The sequence below is a fragment of the Leptodactylus fuscus genome, chromosome 5 (genome assembly GCF_031893055.1).
Source record: "Leptodactylus fuscus isolate aLepFus1 chromosome 5, aLepFus1.hap2, whole genome shotgun sequence".
In the NCBI taxonomy this organism is placed as follows: domain Eukaryota; kingdom Metazoa; phylum Chordata; class Amphibia; order Anura; family Leptodactylidae; genus Leptodactylus; species Leptodactylus fuscus.
In genome coordinates, this window is record NC_134269.1 from 112,765,933 (window position 1) to 112,785,516 (window position 19,584).

At 46.4% G+C, this 19,584-nt stretch overlaps 1 protein-coding gene across 1 annotated transcript in view; it reads left to right on the plus strand.

The window, feature by feature from the left end:
* The window catches only part of SEMA3E (semaphorin 3E), a 140,004-nt gene extending 120,814 nt beyond the window's left edge, over positions 1 to 19,190 (plus strand). Inside the window, exons 16-17 of the mRNA XM_075274051.1 lie at positions 1,984 to 2,123; positions 18,463 to 19,190. Of these exons, the coding sequence (XP_075130152.1) occupies positions 1,984 to 2,123; positions 18,463 to 18,918 (596 nt within the window). The 3' untranslated portion in view covers positions 18,919 to 19,190. The remainder of the gene's footprint in view (positions 1 to 1,983; positions 2,124 to 18,462) is intronic.
* Positions 19,191 to 19,584: the final 394 nt, after the last annotated feature.

The following is a 19,584-nucleotide window of genomic DNA, read 5'->3' on the forward strand; positions in this document are numbered from 1 at the left end:
GTACAGCACTATAAGCGCTACTGTGAGGAAGGGCGTACCTGACTGACTGTCAGAAACGCTCTTCTGATGAAGGGCTACAGCACAGAACATGAAAGCCGACAGACCGCTGAATTCAACGCACTGTTGGCTTTCTAGAAGTATATAAAACCTCATGTACCCCAATTGGTGAAAGGTCCTCTTTAAGTCTCGTTCCATGAGAAATGAATAAGGATTCCCGTATCATACATTTCAAGGTCTCCCACTTATATGGGGCACTGGTCTTGTTCAAGGCATCAGATCATGTGTAAAAAAAAGGGGATTGCTTACTGAATTTCAGTGAAGCATAAGTGATAATCTCCAGGAACAGTCAATACAACTAGGCCATGATTTGTGTATTGAGCCAAACACTGGGGCATCTGCCCCCAAAAAAGTGTCTATGTATCATCTAGGATGGGAGTTTATGAAAGCATGTGACACATAAGTAATGTAGTCTGTGGTAACTATTATGGGCCAAGGAGTGGTATGAAATGGCTGTCAATCAATGTTGCAAGGAACGGCTTGAGGGCTTTACATAGTGCACCAGGTTCATTAGGCTGGTAATATTAGAATTTTGGTACAGAAGAGGCTCAAGTTCTCTGGCTTTCCTTCAGATAGTCTCTTTTTGACACTGTAGAATTGGGTTCTGTAGATCACATCCTGGGACAGGAAGGGTCAGGAGACTTAGGCCCCAATGCTTTGGAAACTCTATCTCCAGGCATCTCCAGCAGGATGTTGAAGAACTTGAGACCAGTTGTTCATTTGAAAGGTATCAATTTCCTGAGATCTCTAATGTGAGAGGTATTCTGTATATGTCTGTTCTCTGTATCATCAATGTGGGTAAAAATGTCAGTGATTTGTGCTGAATGTTTCGGAATAACTGGTCATGTTAATCTAGGGTTTGTCAAGCTTGGCTCTGGTTGTAATCTAGATCCACCATCGTGTTCCTTATGTGGTATATTTATTGTTGGAGGGCTTCAATATCTTTTTTTGTGGGAGGCCTCCATCTTCTTTAAGAGAGACTCTGTATCATCCTCGGTGGGAATGTTTCTGATGTGAGACTTTCATTTCAGTTATTTCCAGGGTGGACAGGCTGATTGGGAACCATGATTGAGGAGTGGGCTGGGGCTGCTGGAGCTTGAGGAGGAGTTTCATCTAGGAGAGGCCACTGGACCTGGGTCTTTTGTTAATGCTTTGTGTTCAGGAGTACCTGGGACATGGCCTACAGGGTCATCTACCAGCAGAAAGATAGAAGAAGAAGAGGCCATATTGCCACAGTGCCAGGAAGACTGCATGAAAGCAGACTGTCTTGCAGAAGAGGTCAGTTCCCGGAGAACAGGATCTGCCAGTAGTTGAGTAGGAGAGCTGCTAGTGGCCACAATTATACAGTAAATGTTGGGAAGAGTTGCAGGGAAGCTGACTGTTCAATGGATGCAGAATTGTATCTCATTGGTAGCTTGTCTGGTCTCCAGAGCAAAGGAGACAGGGAAGGCTCTGTGTTGGCACATGGTGCTATCAACACCATCTTAGTAGGCGGCATAGCGGTGACCGGTGCAGAGGTGGCATCAAAATATTGGTCTATTGTGCTGGTGTTTGAATCAGGAGGTGCCGCCAGTGCTCCCCCTTCTTACTGCGGACCATCCTTGGGTTTTGTGCCCACAAAGTGTTGTTGGTGGTATAAAAATAGAAACAAGATTTCGGAGCTCTTCCAAAATGTGTCCTATCCTGCCACTGCAAGTCACGTCCCTGATCATTTGTATTTTAAATATGTCATAGACAATCATTATTTAGTTATGTCATTTTTACCATACAGGGATTCAAATATGTATTTTATCTTTTTAGAAATTCATGTAGTAGATATCCCTAATATTAGTATTTGTATTACTTTAAATAATAATAATAATAATAATAATAATAATAATAATAATAATAGACATTTATTTTGAAATTTCTCTCTTCATTTTTCAGGTGAAGGTCTGGGAAAGACTGAAGAGTATATAGTATATGGTGTTGAACATAACAGCACTTTATTGGAATGTATGCCTCGTTCCTTAAAGTCTAAAGTCATCTGGTTTGTGCAAAAAGGAAACCATGAAAAGAAAGATGAGGTATGATTAAAATATTTTCTAAGTTAAGTTGTATACATTCAGTATATATCCTGCATATAATTTGTATGTGATATGATAGGCTCACGTTATTTGTAAGTGGTATACATTAATGTAACTCGCGTTGCTATCTTCAGGATAGGCCATCAGTATTAGATAGTAGAGATGAGCGAACAGTGTTCTATCGAACTCATGTTCGATCGGATATTAGGCTGTTCGGCATGTTCGAATCGAATCGAACACCGCGTGGTAAAGTGCGCCATTACTCGATTCCCCTCCCACCTTCCCTGGCGCCTTTTTTGCTCCAATAACAGCGCAGGGTAGGTGGGACAGGAACTACGACACCGGTGACGTTGAAAAAAGTAGGCAAAACCCATTGGCTGCCGAAAACATGTGACCTCTAATTTAAAAGAACAGCGCCGCCCAGCTTCGCGTCATTCTGAGCTTGCAATTCACCGAGGACGGAGGTTTCCGTCCAGCTAGCTAGGGCTTAGATTCTGGGTAGGCAGGGACAGGCTAGGATAGGAAGGAGAAGACAACCAACAGCTCTTGTAAGAGCTAAATTCCAGGGAGAAGCTTGTCAGTGTAACGTGGCACTGACGGGCTCAATCGCCGCAACCCAGCTTTCCCAGGATCCTGAATGGAATACACTGTCAGTGTATTCCCGTATACCCGATATATACCCCGATACCCGTTCCAACGGTGTGCCCCCCCACCTTCACCCCAGAAATACCCTGCAAGTCCCCTAGCAATAGAATTGGGGCTATATACACCCACAATTTTTACTACTGGTATACAGTGCCATTGTCTGACTGGGAATTCAAAGAATATATTGGGAATACAAATACCCTCATTTCTTGCTACTGCCATATAGTGCCAGTTTCTGACTGGTAATTCAAAGAATATATTGGGGTTACGTGCACCCACAATTTTTACTACTGGTATACAGTGCCATTGTCTGACTGGGAATTCAAAGAGTATATTGGGAATACAAATACCCTCATTTCTTGCTACTGCCATATAGTGCCAGTTTCTGACTGGGAATTCAAAGAATATATTGGGGTTACGTGCACCCACAATTTTTACTACTGGTATACAGTGCCATTGTCTGACTGGGAATTCAAAGAATATATTGGGGTTATAAATACCCTCATTTCTTGCTACTGCCATATAGTGCCAGTTTCTGACTGGTAATTCAAAGAATATATTGGGGTTACGTGCACCCACAATTTTTACTACTGGTATACAGTGCCATTGTCTGACTGGGAATTCAAAGAATATATTGGGAATACAAATACCCTCATTTCTTGCTACTGCCATATAGTGCCAGTTTCTGACTGGGAATTCAAAGAATATATTGGGGTTACGTGCACCCACAATTTTTACTACTGGTATACAGTGCCATTGTCTGACTGGGAATTCAAAGAATATATTGGGGTTATAAATACCCTCATTTCTTGCTACTGCCATATAGTGCCAGTTTCTGACTGGTAATTCAAAGAATATATTGGGGTTACGTGCACCCACAATTTTTACTACTGGTATACAGTGCCATTGTCTGACTGGGAATTCAAAGAGTATATTGGGAATACAAATACCCTCATTTCTTGCTACTGCCATATAGTGCCAGTTTCTGACTGGGAATTCAAAGAATATATTGGGGTTACGTGCACCCACAATTTTTACTACTGGTATACAGTGCCATTGTCTGACTGGGAATTCAAAGAATATATTGGGGTTATAAATACCCTCATTTCTTGCTACTGCCATATAGTGCCAGTTTCTGACTGGTAATTCAAAGAATATATTGGGGTTACGTGCACCCACAATTTTTACTACTGGTATACAGTGCCATTGTCTGACTGGGAATTCAAAGAGTATATTGGGAATACAAATACCCTCATTTCTTGCTACTGCCATATAGTGCCAGTTTCTGACTGGTAATTCAAAGAATATATTGGGGTTACGTGCACCCACAATTTTTACTACTGGTATACAGTGCCATTGTCTGACTGGGAATTCAAAGAATATATTGGGGTTATAAATACCCTCATTTCTTGCTACTGCCATATAGTGCCAGTTTCTGACTGGTAATTCAAAGAATATATTGGGGTTACGTGCACCCACAATTTTTACTACTGGTATACAGTGCCATTGTCTGACTGGGAATTCAAAGAGTATATTGGGAATACAAATACCCTCATTTCTTGCTACTGCCATATAGTGCCAGTGTCTGACTGGGAATTCAAAGAATATATTGGGGTTACGTGCACCCACAATTTTTACTACTGGTATACAGTGCCATTGTCTGACTGGGAATTCAAAGAATATATTGGGGTTATAAATACCCTCATTTCTTGCTACTGCCATATAGTGCCAGTTTCTGACTGGTAATTCAAAGAATATATTGGGGTTACGTGCACCCACAATTTTTACTACTGGTATACAGTGCCATTGTCTGACTGGGAATTCAAAGAGTATATTGGGAATACAAATACCCTCATTTCTTGCTACTGCCATATAGTGCCAGTTTCTGACTGGGAATTCAAAGAATATATTGGGGTTACGTGCACCCACAATTTTTACTACTGGTATACAGTGCCATTGTCTGACTGGGAATTCAAAGAATATATTGGGGTTATAAATACCCTCATTTCTTGCTACTGCCATATAGTGCCAGTTTCTGACTGGTAATTCAAAGAATATATTGGGGTTACGTGCACCCACAATTTTTACTACTGGTATACAGTGCCATTGTCTGACTGGGAATTCAAAGAGTATATTGGGAATACAAATACCCTCATTTCTTGCTACTGCCATATAGTGCCAGTTTCTGACTGGTAATTCAAAGAATATATTGGGGTTACGTGCACCCACAATTTTTACTACTGGTATACAGTGCCATTGTCTGACTGGGAATTCAAAGAATATATTGGGGTTATAAATACCCTCATTTCTTGCTACTGCCATATAGTGCCAGTTTCTGACTGGTAATTCAAAGAATATATTGGGGTTACGTGCACCCACAATTTTTACTACTGGTATACAGTGCCATTGTCTGACTGGGAATTCAAAGAGTATATTGGGAATACAAATACCCTCATTTCTTGCTACTGCCATATAGTGCCAGTGTCTGACTGGGAATTCAAAGAATATATTGGGGTTACGTGCACCCACAATTTTTACTACTGGTATACAGTGCCATTGTCTGACTGGGAATTCAAAGAATATATTGGGGTTATAAATACCCTCATTTCTTGCTACTGCCATATAGTGCCAGTTTCTGACTGGTAATTCAAAGAATATATTGGGGTTACGTGCACCCACAATTTTTACTACTGGTATACAGTGCCATTGTCTGACTGGGAATTCAAAGAATATATTGGGAATACAAATACCCTCATTTCTTGCTACTGCCATATAGTGCCAGTTTCTGACTGGGAATTCAAAGAATATATTGGGGTTACGTGCACCCACAATTTTTACTACTGGTATACAGTGCCATTGTCTGACTGGGAATTCAAAGAATATATTGGGGTTATAAATACCCTCATTTCTTGCTACTGCCATATAGTGCCAGTTTCTGACTGGTAATTCAAAGAATATATTGGGGTTACGTGCACCCACAATTTTTACTACTGGTATACAGTGCCATTGTCTGACTGGGAATTCAAAGAGTATATTGGGAATACAAATACCCTCATTTCTTGCTACTGCCATATAGTGCCAGTTTCTGACTGGGAATTCAAAGAATATATTGGGGTTACGTGCACCCACAATTTTTACTACTGGTATACAGTGCCATTGTCTGACTGGGAATTCAAAGAATATATTGGGGTTATAAATACCCTCATTTCTTGCTACTGCCATATAGTGCCAGTTTCTGACTGGTAATTCAAAGAATATATTGGGGTTACGTGCACCAACAATTTTTACTACTGGTATACAGTGCCATTGTCTGACTGGGAATTCAAAGAGTATATTGGGAATACAAATACCCTCATTTCTTGCTACTGCCATATAGTGCCAGTTTCTGACTGGTAATTCAAAGAATATATTGGGGTTACGTGCACCCACAATTTTTACTACTGGTATACAGTGCCATTGTCTGACTGGGAATTCAAAGAATATATTGGGGTTATAAATACCCTCATTTCTTGCTACTGCCATATAGTGCCAGTTTCTGACTGGTAATTCAAAGAATATATTGGGGTTACGTGCACCCACAATTTTTACTACTGGTATACAGTGCCATTGTCTGACTGGGAATTCAAAGAGTATATTGGGAATACAAATACCCTCATTTCTTGCTACTGCCATATAGTGCCAGTGTCTGACTGGGAATTCAAAGAATATATTGGGGTTACGTGCACCCACAATTTTTACTACTGGTATACAGTGCCATTGTCTGACTGGGAATTCAAAGAGTATATTGGGAATACAAATACCCTCATTTCTTGCTACTGCCATATAGTGCCAGTGTCTGACTGGGAATTCAAAGAATATATTGGGGTTACGTGCACCCACAATTTTTACTACTGGTATACAGTGCCAATTTCTAACTAGGAATTCAAAATGCGCAAGGCTCCCGGAAAGGGACGTGGACGAGGCCGTGGGCGAGGTCGGGGGAATGGTTCTGGGGAGCAAGGTAGCAGTGAAGCCACAGGGCGTCCCGTGCCTACTCCTGTGGGGCAGCAAGCATTGCGCCACTCCACAGTGCCAGGGTTGCTTGCCACATTAACTAAACTGCAGGGTACAAACCTTAGTAGGCCCGAGAACCAGGAACAGGTCTTGCAATGGCTGTCAGAGAACGCTTACAGCACATTGTCCAGCAGCCAGTCAGACTCTGCCTCCTCTCCTCCTATTACCCAACAGTCTTGTCTTCCTTCCTCCCAAAATTCCGAAGCTTTACAGAACAATAACCCAAACTGTCCCTGCTCCCCAGAGCTGTTCTCCGCTCCTTTCATTGTCCCTCAACCTGCCTCTCCACGTCACGATTCCACGAACCTAACAGAGGAGCATCTGTGTCCAGATGCTCAAACACTAGAGTCTCCTCCATCTCCGTTCGATTTGGTGGTGGATGACCAGCAACCCACCCTCATCGACGATGATGTGACGCAGTTGCCGTCAGGGCATCCAGTTGACTGGCGCATTGTGCGGGAGGAGGAGATGAGACAGGAGTTGGAAGAGGAAGTGGTGGATGATGAGGACACTGACCCGACCTGGACAGGGGGGATGTCAAGCGGGGAAAGTAGTGTGGATGTTGAGGCAGGTGCAGCACCAAAAAGGGTAGCTAGAGGCAGAGGCAGAGGTCAGCAGCTTAGGCGAAGCCAGGCCACACCCGGAATCTCCCAAGATGTTCCAGTTCGTACCCAGCCCCGAAAAACTCCCAACTCGAGGGCACGTTTCTCGAAGGTGTGGAGTTTTTTCAAGGAATGCGCCGAGGACAGATATAGTGTTGTCTGCACAATTTGCCTCTCGAAATTGATTAGGGGCTCTGAGAAGAGCAACCTGTCCACCACTTCAATGCGCCGTCATTTGGAATCCAAGCACTGGAATCAGTGGCAGGCAGCAACGGCAGGACAAAGGCCGCCTGCCGTTCACGCCACTGCCACTGCCTCTGCCTCTGCCTCTGCCACTGCCACTGCTGACTGTGCTGGCGATGCACTCCAGAGGACGAGCCAGGACACCACTTCATCTGCCTCCGCCACTTTGTTGACTTCTACCTCATCCTCCCCTGGTCCTGTCTTATCTCCTTCTCCTGCACCATCAAAGGCACCATCAGGCGTTTCTTTACAACAACCCACCATCTCTCAGACATTGGAGCGGCGGCAGAAATACACTGCTAACCACCCACACGCGCAAGCCTTGAACGCCAACATCGCTAAACTGCTGGCCCAGGAGATGTTGGCGTTCCGGCTTGTTGAAACTCCCGCCTTCCTGGACCTGATGGCAACTGCGGCACCTCGCTATGCCGTCCCTAGCCGTCACTACTTCTCCCGGTGTGCCGTCCCCGCCTTGCACCAGCACGTGTCACTCAACATCAGGCGGGCCCTTAGTTCCGCGCTTTGCACAAAGGTCCACTTGACCACCGACGCGTGGACAAGTGCATGCGGACAGGGACGCTACATTTCACTGACGGCACACTGGGTAAATGTAGTTGAGGCTGGGACTGCTTCCCAAACTGGCCCGGTGTACCTCGTCTCCCCGCCTAACATTCCTGGCAGGGACACGAGAAGAACACCCCCCTCCTCCTCCTCCTCTACCGCCTCCTCCTCCGCCTCCTCCTCCGCCACCGCCTCCTCCTCCGCTGTTAGATTGACCCCAGCTACGAGTTGGAAACGTTGCAGCACTGGCGTTGGTAGACGTCAGCAGGCTGTGCTGAAGCTGATCAGCTTGGGGGACAGACAGCACACTGCCTCCGAGGTGAGGGATGCCCTCCTCGATGAGACGGCAATATGGTTTGAGCCGCTGCACCTGGGCCCAGGCATGGTCGTTTGTGATAACGGCCGGAACCTGGTAGCAGCTCTGGAGCTTGCCGGACTCCAACATGTTCCATGCCTGGCCCACGTCTTCAACCTAGTGGTGCAACGTTTCCTAAAGAGCTACCCCAATGTTCCAGAGCTACTGGTGAAAGTGCGGCGCATGTGCGCCCACTTTCGCAAGTCGACAGTAGCCGCTGCTAGCTTAAAATCTCTCCAGCAACGCCTGCATGTGCCACAACACCGGCTTTTGTGCGACGTCCCCACACGCTGGAACTCAACGTTTCAGATGTTGAATAGAGTGGTTGAGCAGCAGAGACCTTTGATGGAATACCAGCTACAAAACCCTAGGGTGCCACAAAGTCAGCTGCCTCAGTTTCACATCCATGAGTGGCCATGGATGAGAGACCTTTGTGACATCCTACGGGTCTTTGAGGAGTCCACAAGGAGGGTGAGCTCTGAGGATGCGATGGTGAGCCTTACAATCCCGCTCTTGTGTGTTCTGAGAGAATCCCTGATTGACATCAGGGATAACTCAGATCACACAGAGGAGTTAGGGATAGCATCCGATCCGTCACAGCTGGAGAGTAGGTCCACACATCTGTCCGCTTCACTGCGTTTAATGGAGGAGGAGGAGGAGGAGGAGGAGGAGGAAGAAGAGTTGTCCGATGATGTGATGGTGATACAGGAGGCTTCCGGGCAACTTCGAATCGTCCCATTGTTGCAGCGCGGATGGGTAGACATGGAGGATGAGGAGGAAATGGAGATTGAACTTTCCGGTGGGGCCAGAGGAGTCATGCCAACTAACACTGTGGCAGACATGGCTGAGTTCATGTTGGGGTGCTTTACAACCGACAAGCGTATTGTCAAAATCATGGAGGACAACCAGTACTGGATCTTTGCTATCCTTGACCCCCGGTATAAAAACAACATCTCGTCTTTTATTCCGGTAGAGGGGAGGGCCAATCGCATCAATGCTTGCCACAGGCAATTGGTGCAGAATATGATGGAGATGTTTCCAGCATGTGACAGTGGCGGCAGGGAGGGCAGTTCCTCCAGTAGGCAACCAAGTTCTCACCGGTCCACACAAACGAGGGGCACACTGTCTAAGGTCTGGGACACCTTGATGGCACCCCCTCGCCAAAGTGCCGCCACGGAGGGTCCTAGTGTCACCAGGCGTGAGAAGTATAGGCGCATGTTGCGGGAATACCTTTCCGACCACAGCCCTGTCCTCTCCGACCCCTCTGCGCCCTACACGTATTGGGTGTCGAAGTTGGACCTGTGGCTTGAACTTGCCCTATATGCCTTGGAGGTGCTGTCCTGTCCTGCCGCCAGCGTCCTATCTGAGAGGGTGTTCAGTGCAGCCGGTGGCATCATCACTGACAAGCGCACCCGTCTGTCAGCTGAGAGTGCCGACCGGCTCACTTTGATAAAAATGAACCACCACTGGATAGAGCCTTCATTTTTGTGCCCACCTGTGTAAAGCACCCCAACATGAAACTCCATGTCTGTACTCAACCTCTCCAATTCCTCCGCATCCTCATACTCATCCACCATAAGCGTTGCACAATTCTGCTAATACTAGGCTCCCTCCAACATGATTTCCCCCAACTCTGCTGGTTAGAGGCTCCCTCCACCCTGATTTCCACCAACTCTGCTGGTTAGAGGCTCCCTCCACCCTGCTTTCCCACAACTCTGCTGGTTAGAGGCTCCTTCCACCATGAATTTGCCCAAACTGGGCTGTTTAGAGGCTCCCTCCACCATGAATTGGTCCAAACTGGGCTGGTTAGAGGCTCCCTCCACCATTAATTGGTCCAAACTGGGCTGGTTAGAGGCTCCCTCCACCATGAATTTGCCCAAACTGGGCTGTTTAGAGGCTCCCTCCACCATGAATTTGCCCAAACTGGGCTGTTTAGAGGCTCCCTCCACCATGAATTGGTCCAAACTGGGTTTTTTAGAGGCTCCCTCCACCATGAATTGGTCCAAACTGGGGTGGTTAGAGGCTCCCTCCACCATTAATTGGTCCAAACTGGGCTGGTTAGAGGCTCCCTCCACCATGAATTGGTCCAAACTGGGCTGGTTAGAGGCTCCCTCCACCATGAATTGGTCCAAACTGGGGTGGTTAGAGGCTCCCTCCACCATTAATTGGTCCAAACTGGGCTGGTTAGAGGCTCCCTCCACCATTAATTGGTCCAAACTGGGCTGGTTAGAGGCTCCCTCCACCATGAATTTGCCCAAACTGGGCTGTTTAGAGGCTCCCTCCACCATTAATTGGTCCAAACTGGGCTGGTTAGAGGCTCCCTCCACAATTAATTGGTCCAAACTGGGCTAATTAGAGGCTCCCTCCACCATGAATTGGTCCAAACTGGGTTTTTTAGAGGCTCCCTCCACCATGAATTTGCCCAAACTGGGCTGTTTAGAGGCTCCCTCCACCATGAATTGGTCCAAACTGGGCTGGTTAGAGGCTCCCTCCACCATGAATTTCCCAAAACTTGGCTGTTTAGAGGCTCCCTCCACCATTAATTGGTCCAAACTGGGCTGGTTAGAGGCTCCCTCCACCATGAATTGGTCCAAACTGGGGTTTTTAGAGGCTCCCTTCACCATGAATTGGTCCAAACTTGGCTGTTTAGAGGCTCCCTCCACCATGAATTGGTCCAAACTGGGGTGGTTAGAGGCTCCCTCCACCATTAATTGGTCCAAACTGGGCTGGTTAGAGGCTCCCTCCACCATTAATTGGTCCAAACTGGGCTGGTTAGAGGCTCCCTCCACCATGAATTTGCCCAAACTGGGCTGTTTAGAGGCTCCCTCCACCATGAATTTGCCCAAACTGGGCTGGTTAGAGGCTCCCTCCACCATGAATTGGTCCAAACGGGTTTTTAGAGGCTCCCTTCACCATGAATTGGTCCAAACTTGGCTGTTTAGAGGCTCCCTCCACCATGAATTGGTCCAAACTGGGGTGGTTAGAGGCTCCCTCCACCATTAATTGGTCCAAACTGGGCTGGTTAGAGGCTCCCTCCACCATGAATTTCCCAAAACTTGGCTGTTTAGAGGCTCCCTCCACCATTAATTGGTCCAAACTGGGCTGGTTAGAGGCTCCCTCCACCATGAATTGGTCCAAACTGGGCTGGTTAGAGGCTCCCTCCACCATTAATTGGTCCAAACTGGGCTGGTTAGAGGCTCCCTCCACCATGAATTTGCCCAAACTGGGCTGGTTAGAGGCTCCCTCCACCATGAATTGGTCCAAACTGGGTTTTTTAGAGGCTCCCTCCACCATGAATTTGCCCAAACTGGGCTGGTTAGAGGCTCCCTCCACCATGAATTGGTCCAAACTGGGCTGGTTAGAGGCTCCCTCCACCATGAATTTGCCCAAACTGGGCTGTTTAGAGGCTCCCTCCACCATTAATTGGTCCAAACTGGGCTGGTTAGAGGCTCCCTCCACCATGAATTTGCCCAAACTGGGCTGTTTAGAGGCTCCCTCCACCATGAATTGGTCCAAACTGGGTTTTTTAGAGGCTCCCTCCACCATGAATTGGTCCAAACTGGGCTGGTTAGAGGCTCCCTCCACCATGAATTTCCCAAAACTTGGCTGTTTAGAGGCTCCCTCCACCATTAATTGGTCCAAACTGGGCTGGTTAGAGGCTCCCTCCACCATGAATTGGTCCAAACTGGGGTTTTTAGAGGCTCCCTCCACCATGAATTGGTCCAAACTTGGCTGTTTAGAGGCTCCCTCCACCATGAATTGGTCCAAACTGGGGTGGTTAGAGGCTCCCTCCACCATTAATTGGTCCAAACTGGGCTGGTTAGAGGCTCCCTCCACCATTAATTGGTCCAAACTGGGCTGGTTAGAGGCTCCCTCCACCATGAATTTGCCCAAACTGGGCTGTTTAGAGGCTCCCTCCACCATGAATTTGCCCAAACTGGGCTGGTTAGAGGCTCCCTCCACCATGAATTGGTCCAAACGGGTTTTTAGAGGCTCCCTTCACCATGAATTGGTCCAAACTTGGCTGTTTAGAGGCTCCCTCCACCATGAATTGGTCCAAACTGGGGTGGTTAGAGGCTCCCTCCACCATTAATTGGTCCAAACTGGGCTGGTTAGAGGCTCCCTCCACCATGAATTTCCCAAAACTTGGCTGTTTAGAGGCTCCCTCCACCATTAATTGGTCCAAACTGGGCTGGTTAGAGGCTCCCTCCACCATGAATTGGTCCAAACTGGGCTGGTTAGAGGCTCCCTCCACCATTAATTGGTCCAAACTGGGCTGGTTAGAGGCTCCCTCCACCATGAATTTGCCCAAACTGGGCTGGTTAGAGGCTCCCTCCACCATGAATTGGTCCAAACTGGGTTTTTTAGAGGCTCCCTCCACCATGAATTTGCCCAAACTGGGCTGGTTAGAGGCTCCCTCCACCATGAATTGGTCCAAACTGGGCTGGTTAGAGGCTCCCTCCACCATGAATTTGCCCAAACTGGGCTGTTTAGAGGCTCCCTCCACCATTAATTGGTCCAAACTGGGCTGGTTAGAGGCTCCCTCCACCATGAATTTGCCCAAACTGGGCTGTTTAGAGGCTCCCTCCACCATGAATTGGTCCAAACTGGGTTTTTTAGAGGCTCCCTCCACCATGAATTGGTCCAAACTGGGCTGGTTAGAGGCTCCCTCCACCATGAATTTCCCAAAACTTGGCTGTTTAGAGGCTCCCTCCACCATTAATTGGTCCAAACTGGGCTGGTTAGAGGCTCCCTCCACCATGAATTGGTCCAAACTGGGGTTTTTAGAGGCTCCCTCCACCATGAATTGGTCCAAACTTGGCTGTTTAGAGGCTCCCTCCACCATGAATTGGTCCAAACTGGGGTGGTTAGAGGCTCCCTCCACCATTAATTGGTCCAAACTGGGCTGGTTAGAGGCTCCCTCCACCATTAATTGGTCCAAACTGGGCTGGTTAGAGGCTCCCTCCACCATGAATTTGCCCAAACTGGGCTGTTTAGAGGCTCCCTCCACCATGAATTTGCCCAAACTGGGCTGGTTAGAGGCTCCCTCCACCATGAATTGGTCCAAACGGGTTTTTAGAGGCTCCCTTCACCATGAATTGGTCCAAACTTGGCTGTTTAGAGGCTCCCTCCACCATGAATTGGTCCAAACTGGGGTGGTTAGAGGCTCCCTCCACCATTAATTGGTCCAAACTGGGCTGGTTAGAGGCTCCCTCCACCATTAATTGGTCCAAACTGGGCTGGTTAGAGGCTCCCTCCACCATGAATTGGTCCAAACTGGGGTTTTTAGAGGCTCCCTCCACCATGAATTGGTCCAAACTTGGCTGTTTAGAGGCTCCCTCCACCATTAATTGGTCCAAACTGGGCTGGTTAGAGGCTCCCTCCACCATGAATTGGTCCAAACTGGGTTTTTTAGAGGCTCCCTCCACCATGAATTTGCCCAAACTGGGCTGTTTAGAGGCTCCCTCCACCATGAATTGGTCCAAACTGGGTTTTTTAGAGGCTCCCTCCACCATGAATTGGTCCAAACTGGGCTGGTTAGAGGCTCCCTCCACCATGAATTGGTCCAAACTGGGGTGGTTAGAGGCTCCCTCCACCATTAATTGGTCCAAACTGGGCTGGTTAGAGGCTCCCTCCACCATTAATTGGTCCAAACTGGGCTGGTTAGAGGCTCCCTCCACCATGAATTTGCCCAAACTGGGCTGTTTAGAGGCTCCCTCCACCATTAATTGGTCCAAACTGGGCTGGTTAGAGGCTCCCTCCACAATTAATTGGTCCAAACTGGGCTAATTAGAGGCTCCCTCCACCATGAATTGGTCCAAACTGGGTTTTTTAGAGGCTCCCTCCACCATGAATTTGCCCAAACTGGGCTGTTTAGAGGCTCCCTCCACCATGAATTGGTCCAAACTGGGCTGGTTAGAGGCTCCCTCCACCATGAATTGGTCCAAACTGGGTTTTTTAGAGGCTCCCTCCACCATGAATTGGTCCAAACTGGGCTGGTTAGAGGCTCCCTCCACCATGAATTTCCCAAAACTTGGCTGTTTAGAGGCTCCCTCCACCATTAATTGGTCCAAACTGGGCTGGTTAGAGGCTCCCTCCACCATGAATTGGTCCAAACTGGGGTTTTTAGAGGCTCCCTCCACCATGAATTGGTCCAAACTTGGCTGTTTAGAGGCTCCCTCCACCATGAATTGGTCCAAACTGGGGTGGTTAGAGGCTCCCTCCACCATTAATTGGTCCAAACTGGGCTGGTTAGAGGCTCCCTCCACCATTAATTGGTCCAAACTGGGCTGGTTAGAGGCTCCCTCCACCATGAATTTGCCCAAACTGGGCTGTTTAGAGGCTCCCTCCACCATGAATTTGCCCAAACTGGGCTGGTTAGAGGCTCCCTCCACCATGAATTGGTCCAAACGGGTTTTTAGAGGCTCCCTTCACCATGAATTGGTCCAAACTTGGCTGTTTAGAGGCTCCCTCCACCATGAATTGGTCCAAACTGGGGTGGTTAGAGGCTCCCTCCACCATTAATTGGTCCAAACTGGGCTGGTTAGAGGCTCCCTCCACCATTAATTGGTCCAAACTGGGCTGGTTAGAGGCTCCCTCCACCATGAATTGGTCCAAACTGGGGTTTTTAGAGGCTCCCTCCACCATGAATTGGTCCAAACTTGGCTGTTTAGAGGCTCCCTCCACCATTAATTGGTCCAAACTGGGCTGGTTAGAGGCTCCCTCCACCATGAATTGGTCCAAACTGGGTTTTTTAGAGGCTCCCTCCACCATGAATTTGCCCAAACTGGGCTGTTTAGAGGCTCCCTCCACCATGAATTGGTCCAAACTGGGTTTTTTAGAGGCTCCCTCCACCATGAATTGGTCCAAACTGGGCTGGTTAGAGGCTCCCTCCACCATGAATTGGTCCAAACTGGGGTGGTTAGAGGCTCCCTCCACCATTAATTGGTCCAAACTGGGCTGGTTAGAGGCTCCCTCCACCATTAATTGGTCCAAACTGGGCTGGTTAGAGGCTCCCTCCACCATGAATTTGCCCAAACTGGGCTGTTTAGAGGCTCCCTCCACCATTAATTGGTCCAAACTGGGCTGGTTAGAGGCTCCCTCCACAATTAATTGGTCCAAACTGGGCTAATTAGAGGCTCCCTCCACCATGAATTGGTCCAAACTGGGTTTTTTAGAGGCTCCCTCCACCATGAATTTGCCCAAATTGGGCTGTTTAGAGGCTCCCTCCACCATGAATTGGTCCAAACTGGGCTGGTTAGAGGCTCCCTCCACCATGAATTTCCCAAAACTTGGCTGTTTAGAGGCTCCCTCCACCATTAATTGGTCCAAACTGGGCTGGTTAGAGGCTCCCTCCACCATGAATTGGTCCAAACTGGGCTGGTTAGAGGCTCCCTCCACCATTAATTGGTCCAAACTGGGCTGGTTAGAGGCTCCCTCCACCATGAATTTGCCCAAACTGGGCTGGTTAGAGGCTCCCTCCACCATGAATTGGTCCAAACTGGGTTTTTTAGAGGCTCCCTCCACCATGAATTTGCCCAAACTGGGCTGGTTAGAGGCTCCCTCCACCATGAATTGGTCCAAACTGGGCTGGTTAGAGGCTCCCTCCACCATGAATTTGCCCAAACTGGGCTGTTTAGAGGCTCCCTCCACCATTAATTGGTCCAAACTGGGCTGGTTAGAGGCTCCCTCCACCATGAATTTGCCCAAACTGGGCTGTTTAGAGGCTCCCTCCACCATGAATTGGTCCAAACTGGGTTTTTTAGAGGCTCCCTCCACCATGAATTGGTCCAAACTGGGCTGGTTAGAGGCTCCCTCCACCATGAATTTCCCAAAACTTGGCTGTTTAGAGGCTCCCTCCACCATGAATTGGTCCAAACTGGGCTGGTTAGAGGCTCCCTCCACCATGAATTTCCCAAAACTTGGCTGTTTAGAGGCTCCCTCCACCATGAATTGGTCCAAACTGGGCTGGTTAGAGGCTCCCTCCACCATTAATTGGTCCAAACTGGGCTGGTTAGAGGCTCCCTCCACCATGAATTGGTCCAAACTGGGTTTTTTAGAGGCTCCCTCCACCATGAATTTGCCCAAACTGGGCTGTTTAGAGGCTCCCTCCACCATGAATTGGTTCAAACTGGGCTGGTTAGAGGCTCCCTCCACCATTAATTGGTCCAAACTGGGCTGGTTAGAGGCTCCCTCCACCATTAATTGGTCCAAACTGGGCTGGTTAGAGGCTCCCTCCACCATGAATTTGCCCAAACTGGGCTGGTTAGAGGCTCCCTCCACCATGAATTGGTCCAAACTGGGTTTTTTAGAGGCTCCCTCCACCATGAATTTGCCCAAACTGGGCTGGTTAGAGGCTCCCTCCACCATGAATTGGTCCAAACTGGGGTTTTTAGAGGCTCCCTCCACCATGAATTTGCCCAAACTGGGGTGTTTAGAGGCTCCCTCCACCATGAATTTGCCCAAACTCTGCTGGTTAGAGGCTCAATCCACCCTGATTTTCAAAACAAATGTTGGTGCCAACCTCAACTTACTACAAGGGCCAAATTCACTGCTGGTGACAAGCTCTCCTCACTGCAAGTGCCAAATACACATGTTTCAAGGTGTTTTCCTACTGTCAGAGAGGTGGTATTGAGTGTGTAAAGTGTGTAGTTGTTAGGCTGTGATGTTGGGGTAATAGAGGGTCTTTGGTGTGTTAGATGCCCCCAGACATGCTTCCCCTGCTGTCCCAGTGTCATTCCAGAGGTGTTGGCATCATTTCCTGGGGTGTCATAGTGGACTTGGTGACCCTCCAGACACGGATTTGGGTTTCCCCCTTAACGAGTATCTGTTCCCCATAGACTATAATGGGGTTCGAAACCCGTTCGAACACACGAACATTGAGCGGCTGTTCGAATCGAATTTCGAACCTCGAACATTTTAGTGTTCGCTCATCTCTATTAGATAGTATATACAGTATATAACGAAAAACTTTTGTCTATTTTAGAGAGTAGTGTTATTCAGAAAACCTGTTTATAGTATATGATTTATTAACGTAGAAACAAGAAACAGTCATAAGTAACACGTACAAGGTCACCAAAAGCAGAAAGTCATGTAAAGTAATATAATATAGAAAAATTGGTATGTAAATGTTGTACATAATGTAGTGATTTGTGTTAAGCTTATGTTTTACTGATTTAATATTATGTATTTTCTGCTTATCACTATTCACATCAGTCCATATCCCAAACAGAACTCACAATCAAAATTCCTTAATTCAAACACACAGCCATTAGGCTAAGTTCATTTAAAGCTAATTAACTCATTAGCATATTTTTGAAATATATAAAAAATTCCTTGAGTAGCTAGAAGACTATAAGAAAGACATAGGGAGAACATACCATACAGGAGTGAATTTATCAAACTCTGCACTCCATAGTCCCAAAATACAGTTTTAGGATTTTTTTTTTTAGCTCAGATGCACCAAAATTGTGACATTTTAGATTTAACTCCCATTACACCACTTTAGAATAGTGGGTGGGAAAGTGAGTATGGATATCCTGTCTAGCTGTCTGTTCTCCAAATTTATCAACTGTGACTTAAAGTTGCAAACATGACCACAATCTCACCCCAGCAGAATAACATCTTAAGACAAGGCAGAGTTGGTAGAGCTATAGATACGCCAAATAATAGAGCTTCCTATATATTCCCCATTTCCTTTGTAGCCATTCTTGACTTTGGCTAAAAAATAATAAAAAAACGCAACAAAATCTGCAACATGGAGCCTTAGCCTAAATTTTTTAATTGTTTTTTTCATTTTTTTTTTCTAAAAATATTTTTTAGAATCGGTCTTTTAATTTCCCAATTAGATAATTGTAGAAATTATTTATTTTTCCTTTAGGTGAAAACTGGTGAAAGAGTTATAATGACAGAATTTGGACTGTTATTTCTTAAGCTTCAAAGATCAGATGCCGGGATATATTATTGCCAAACTGTGGAGAATTCTTATGTCCATACAATTAGAAAAATGACTTTGGAAATTGTTGAAGAAGAACGTGTTGATGATATGTTTCACAAAGAAGAAGAAGAAGAAATTACACTCCAAAAAATGCCATGTCCTGGACAGCCAAGCATCCCCCAGTCATCCAAACAGTGGTATAAGGAGTTCTTGCAGTTGATTGGATATAGTAATTTCCAAAAAGTTGAGGAATATTGTGAAAAAGTATGGTGCACAGATAAAAGGAAAAGGAAACTGAAAATGTCTCCAAATAAATGGAAATATATAAATCCGCAAGAGCGTAAGTCACGTGGGAAATCTGACCATCACCGCTTACCAAGACACATACTACAACAATAAGTTTTCTACTTGGAACTCTTAAAGACTCTAGCAGCAATAATATACATGAGTGGTGAAGACAAGTAAATGTATTCAATCATCATTATATGTGGAACATGTCTTATGAAACATCAGCAACATATTGACTGGTCTGGCATTATGTAAATATTGCATATATTTTATGAAACATTTTGATGTTAAATATGTTTGTTTATATCCATAATTCAATATGGATTCACTGAAATTACTCCTTTTTTTGTATATGATAACCAAATTTAATTTCACTGTTTTCTTGTTTATAAAATATATGAACGGCTAGTTTTCAAGAAGTGAGTAAATACGAACAGATTTCAAATTGTACAAAATAGAATTCTATTTTACATGCTTAACATTAAAAGGATTGAGAAAGGACAGAAGGTCATTAGGATTAACATGTTATTTAATCTTCCATTAAAGTCTGGTATATTAAGTTATGTGAGTCCAAACAAAGACAAAATAATTACATAGTATGGTTGAAAAAAGACATATGTCTATCAAGTCCATCCAGGGGATAGGAAAGTTCATGACGGTCTATACATTTCCATAACCATCATTGCTATTTTGCTCTAAAAAGGCATCTAATCCTTTTTTGGAGCTGTCCGCTGTTGCTGCTGTGACTAGCTCTCGGGGTAGGCTATTCCACAGATT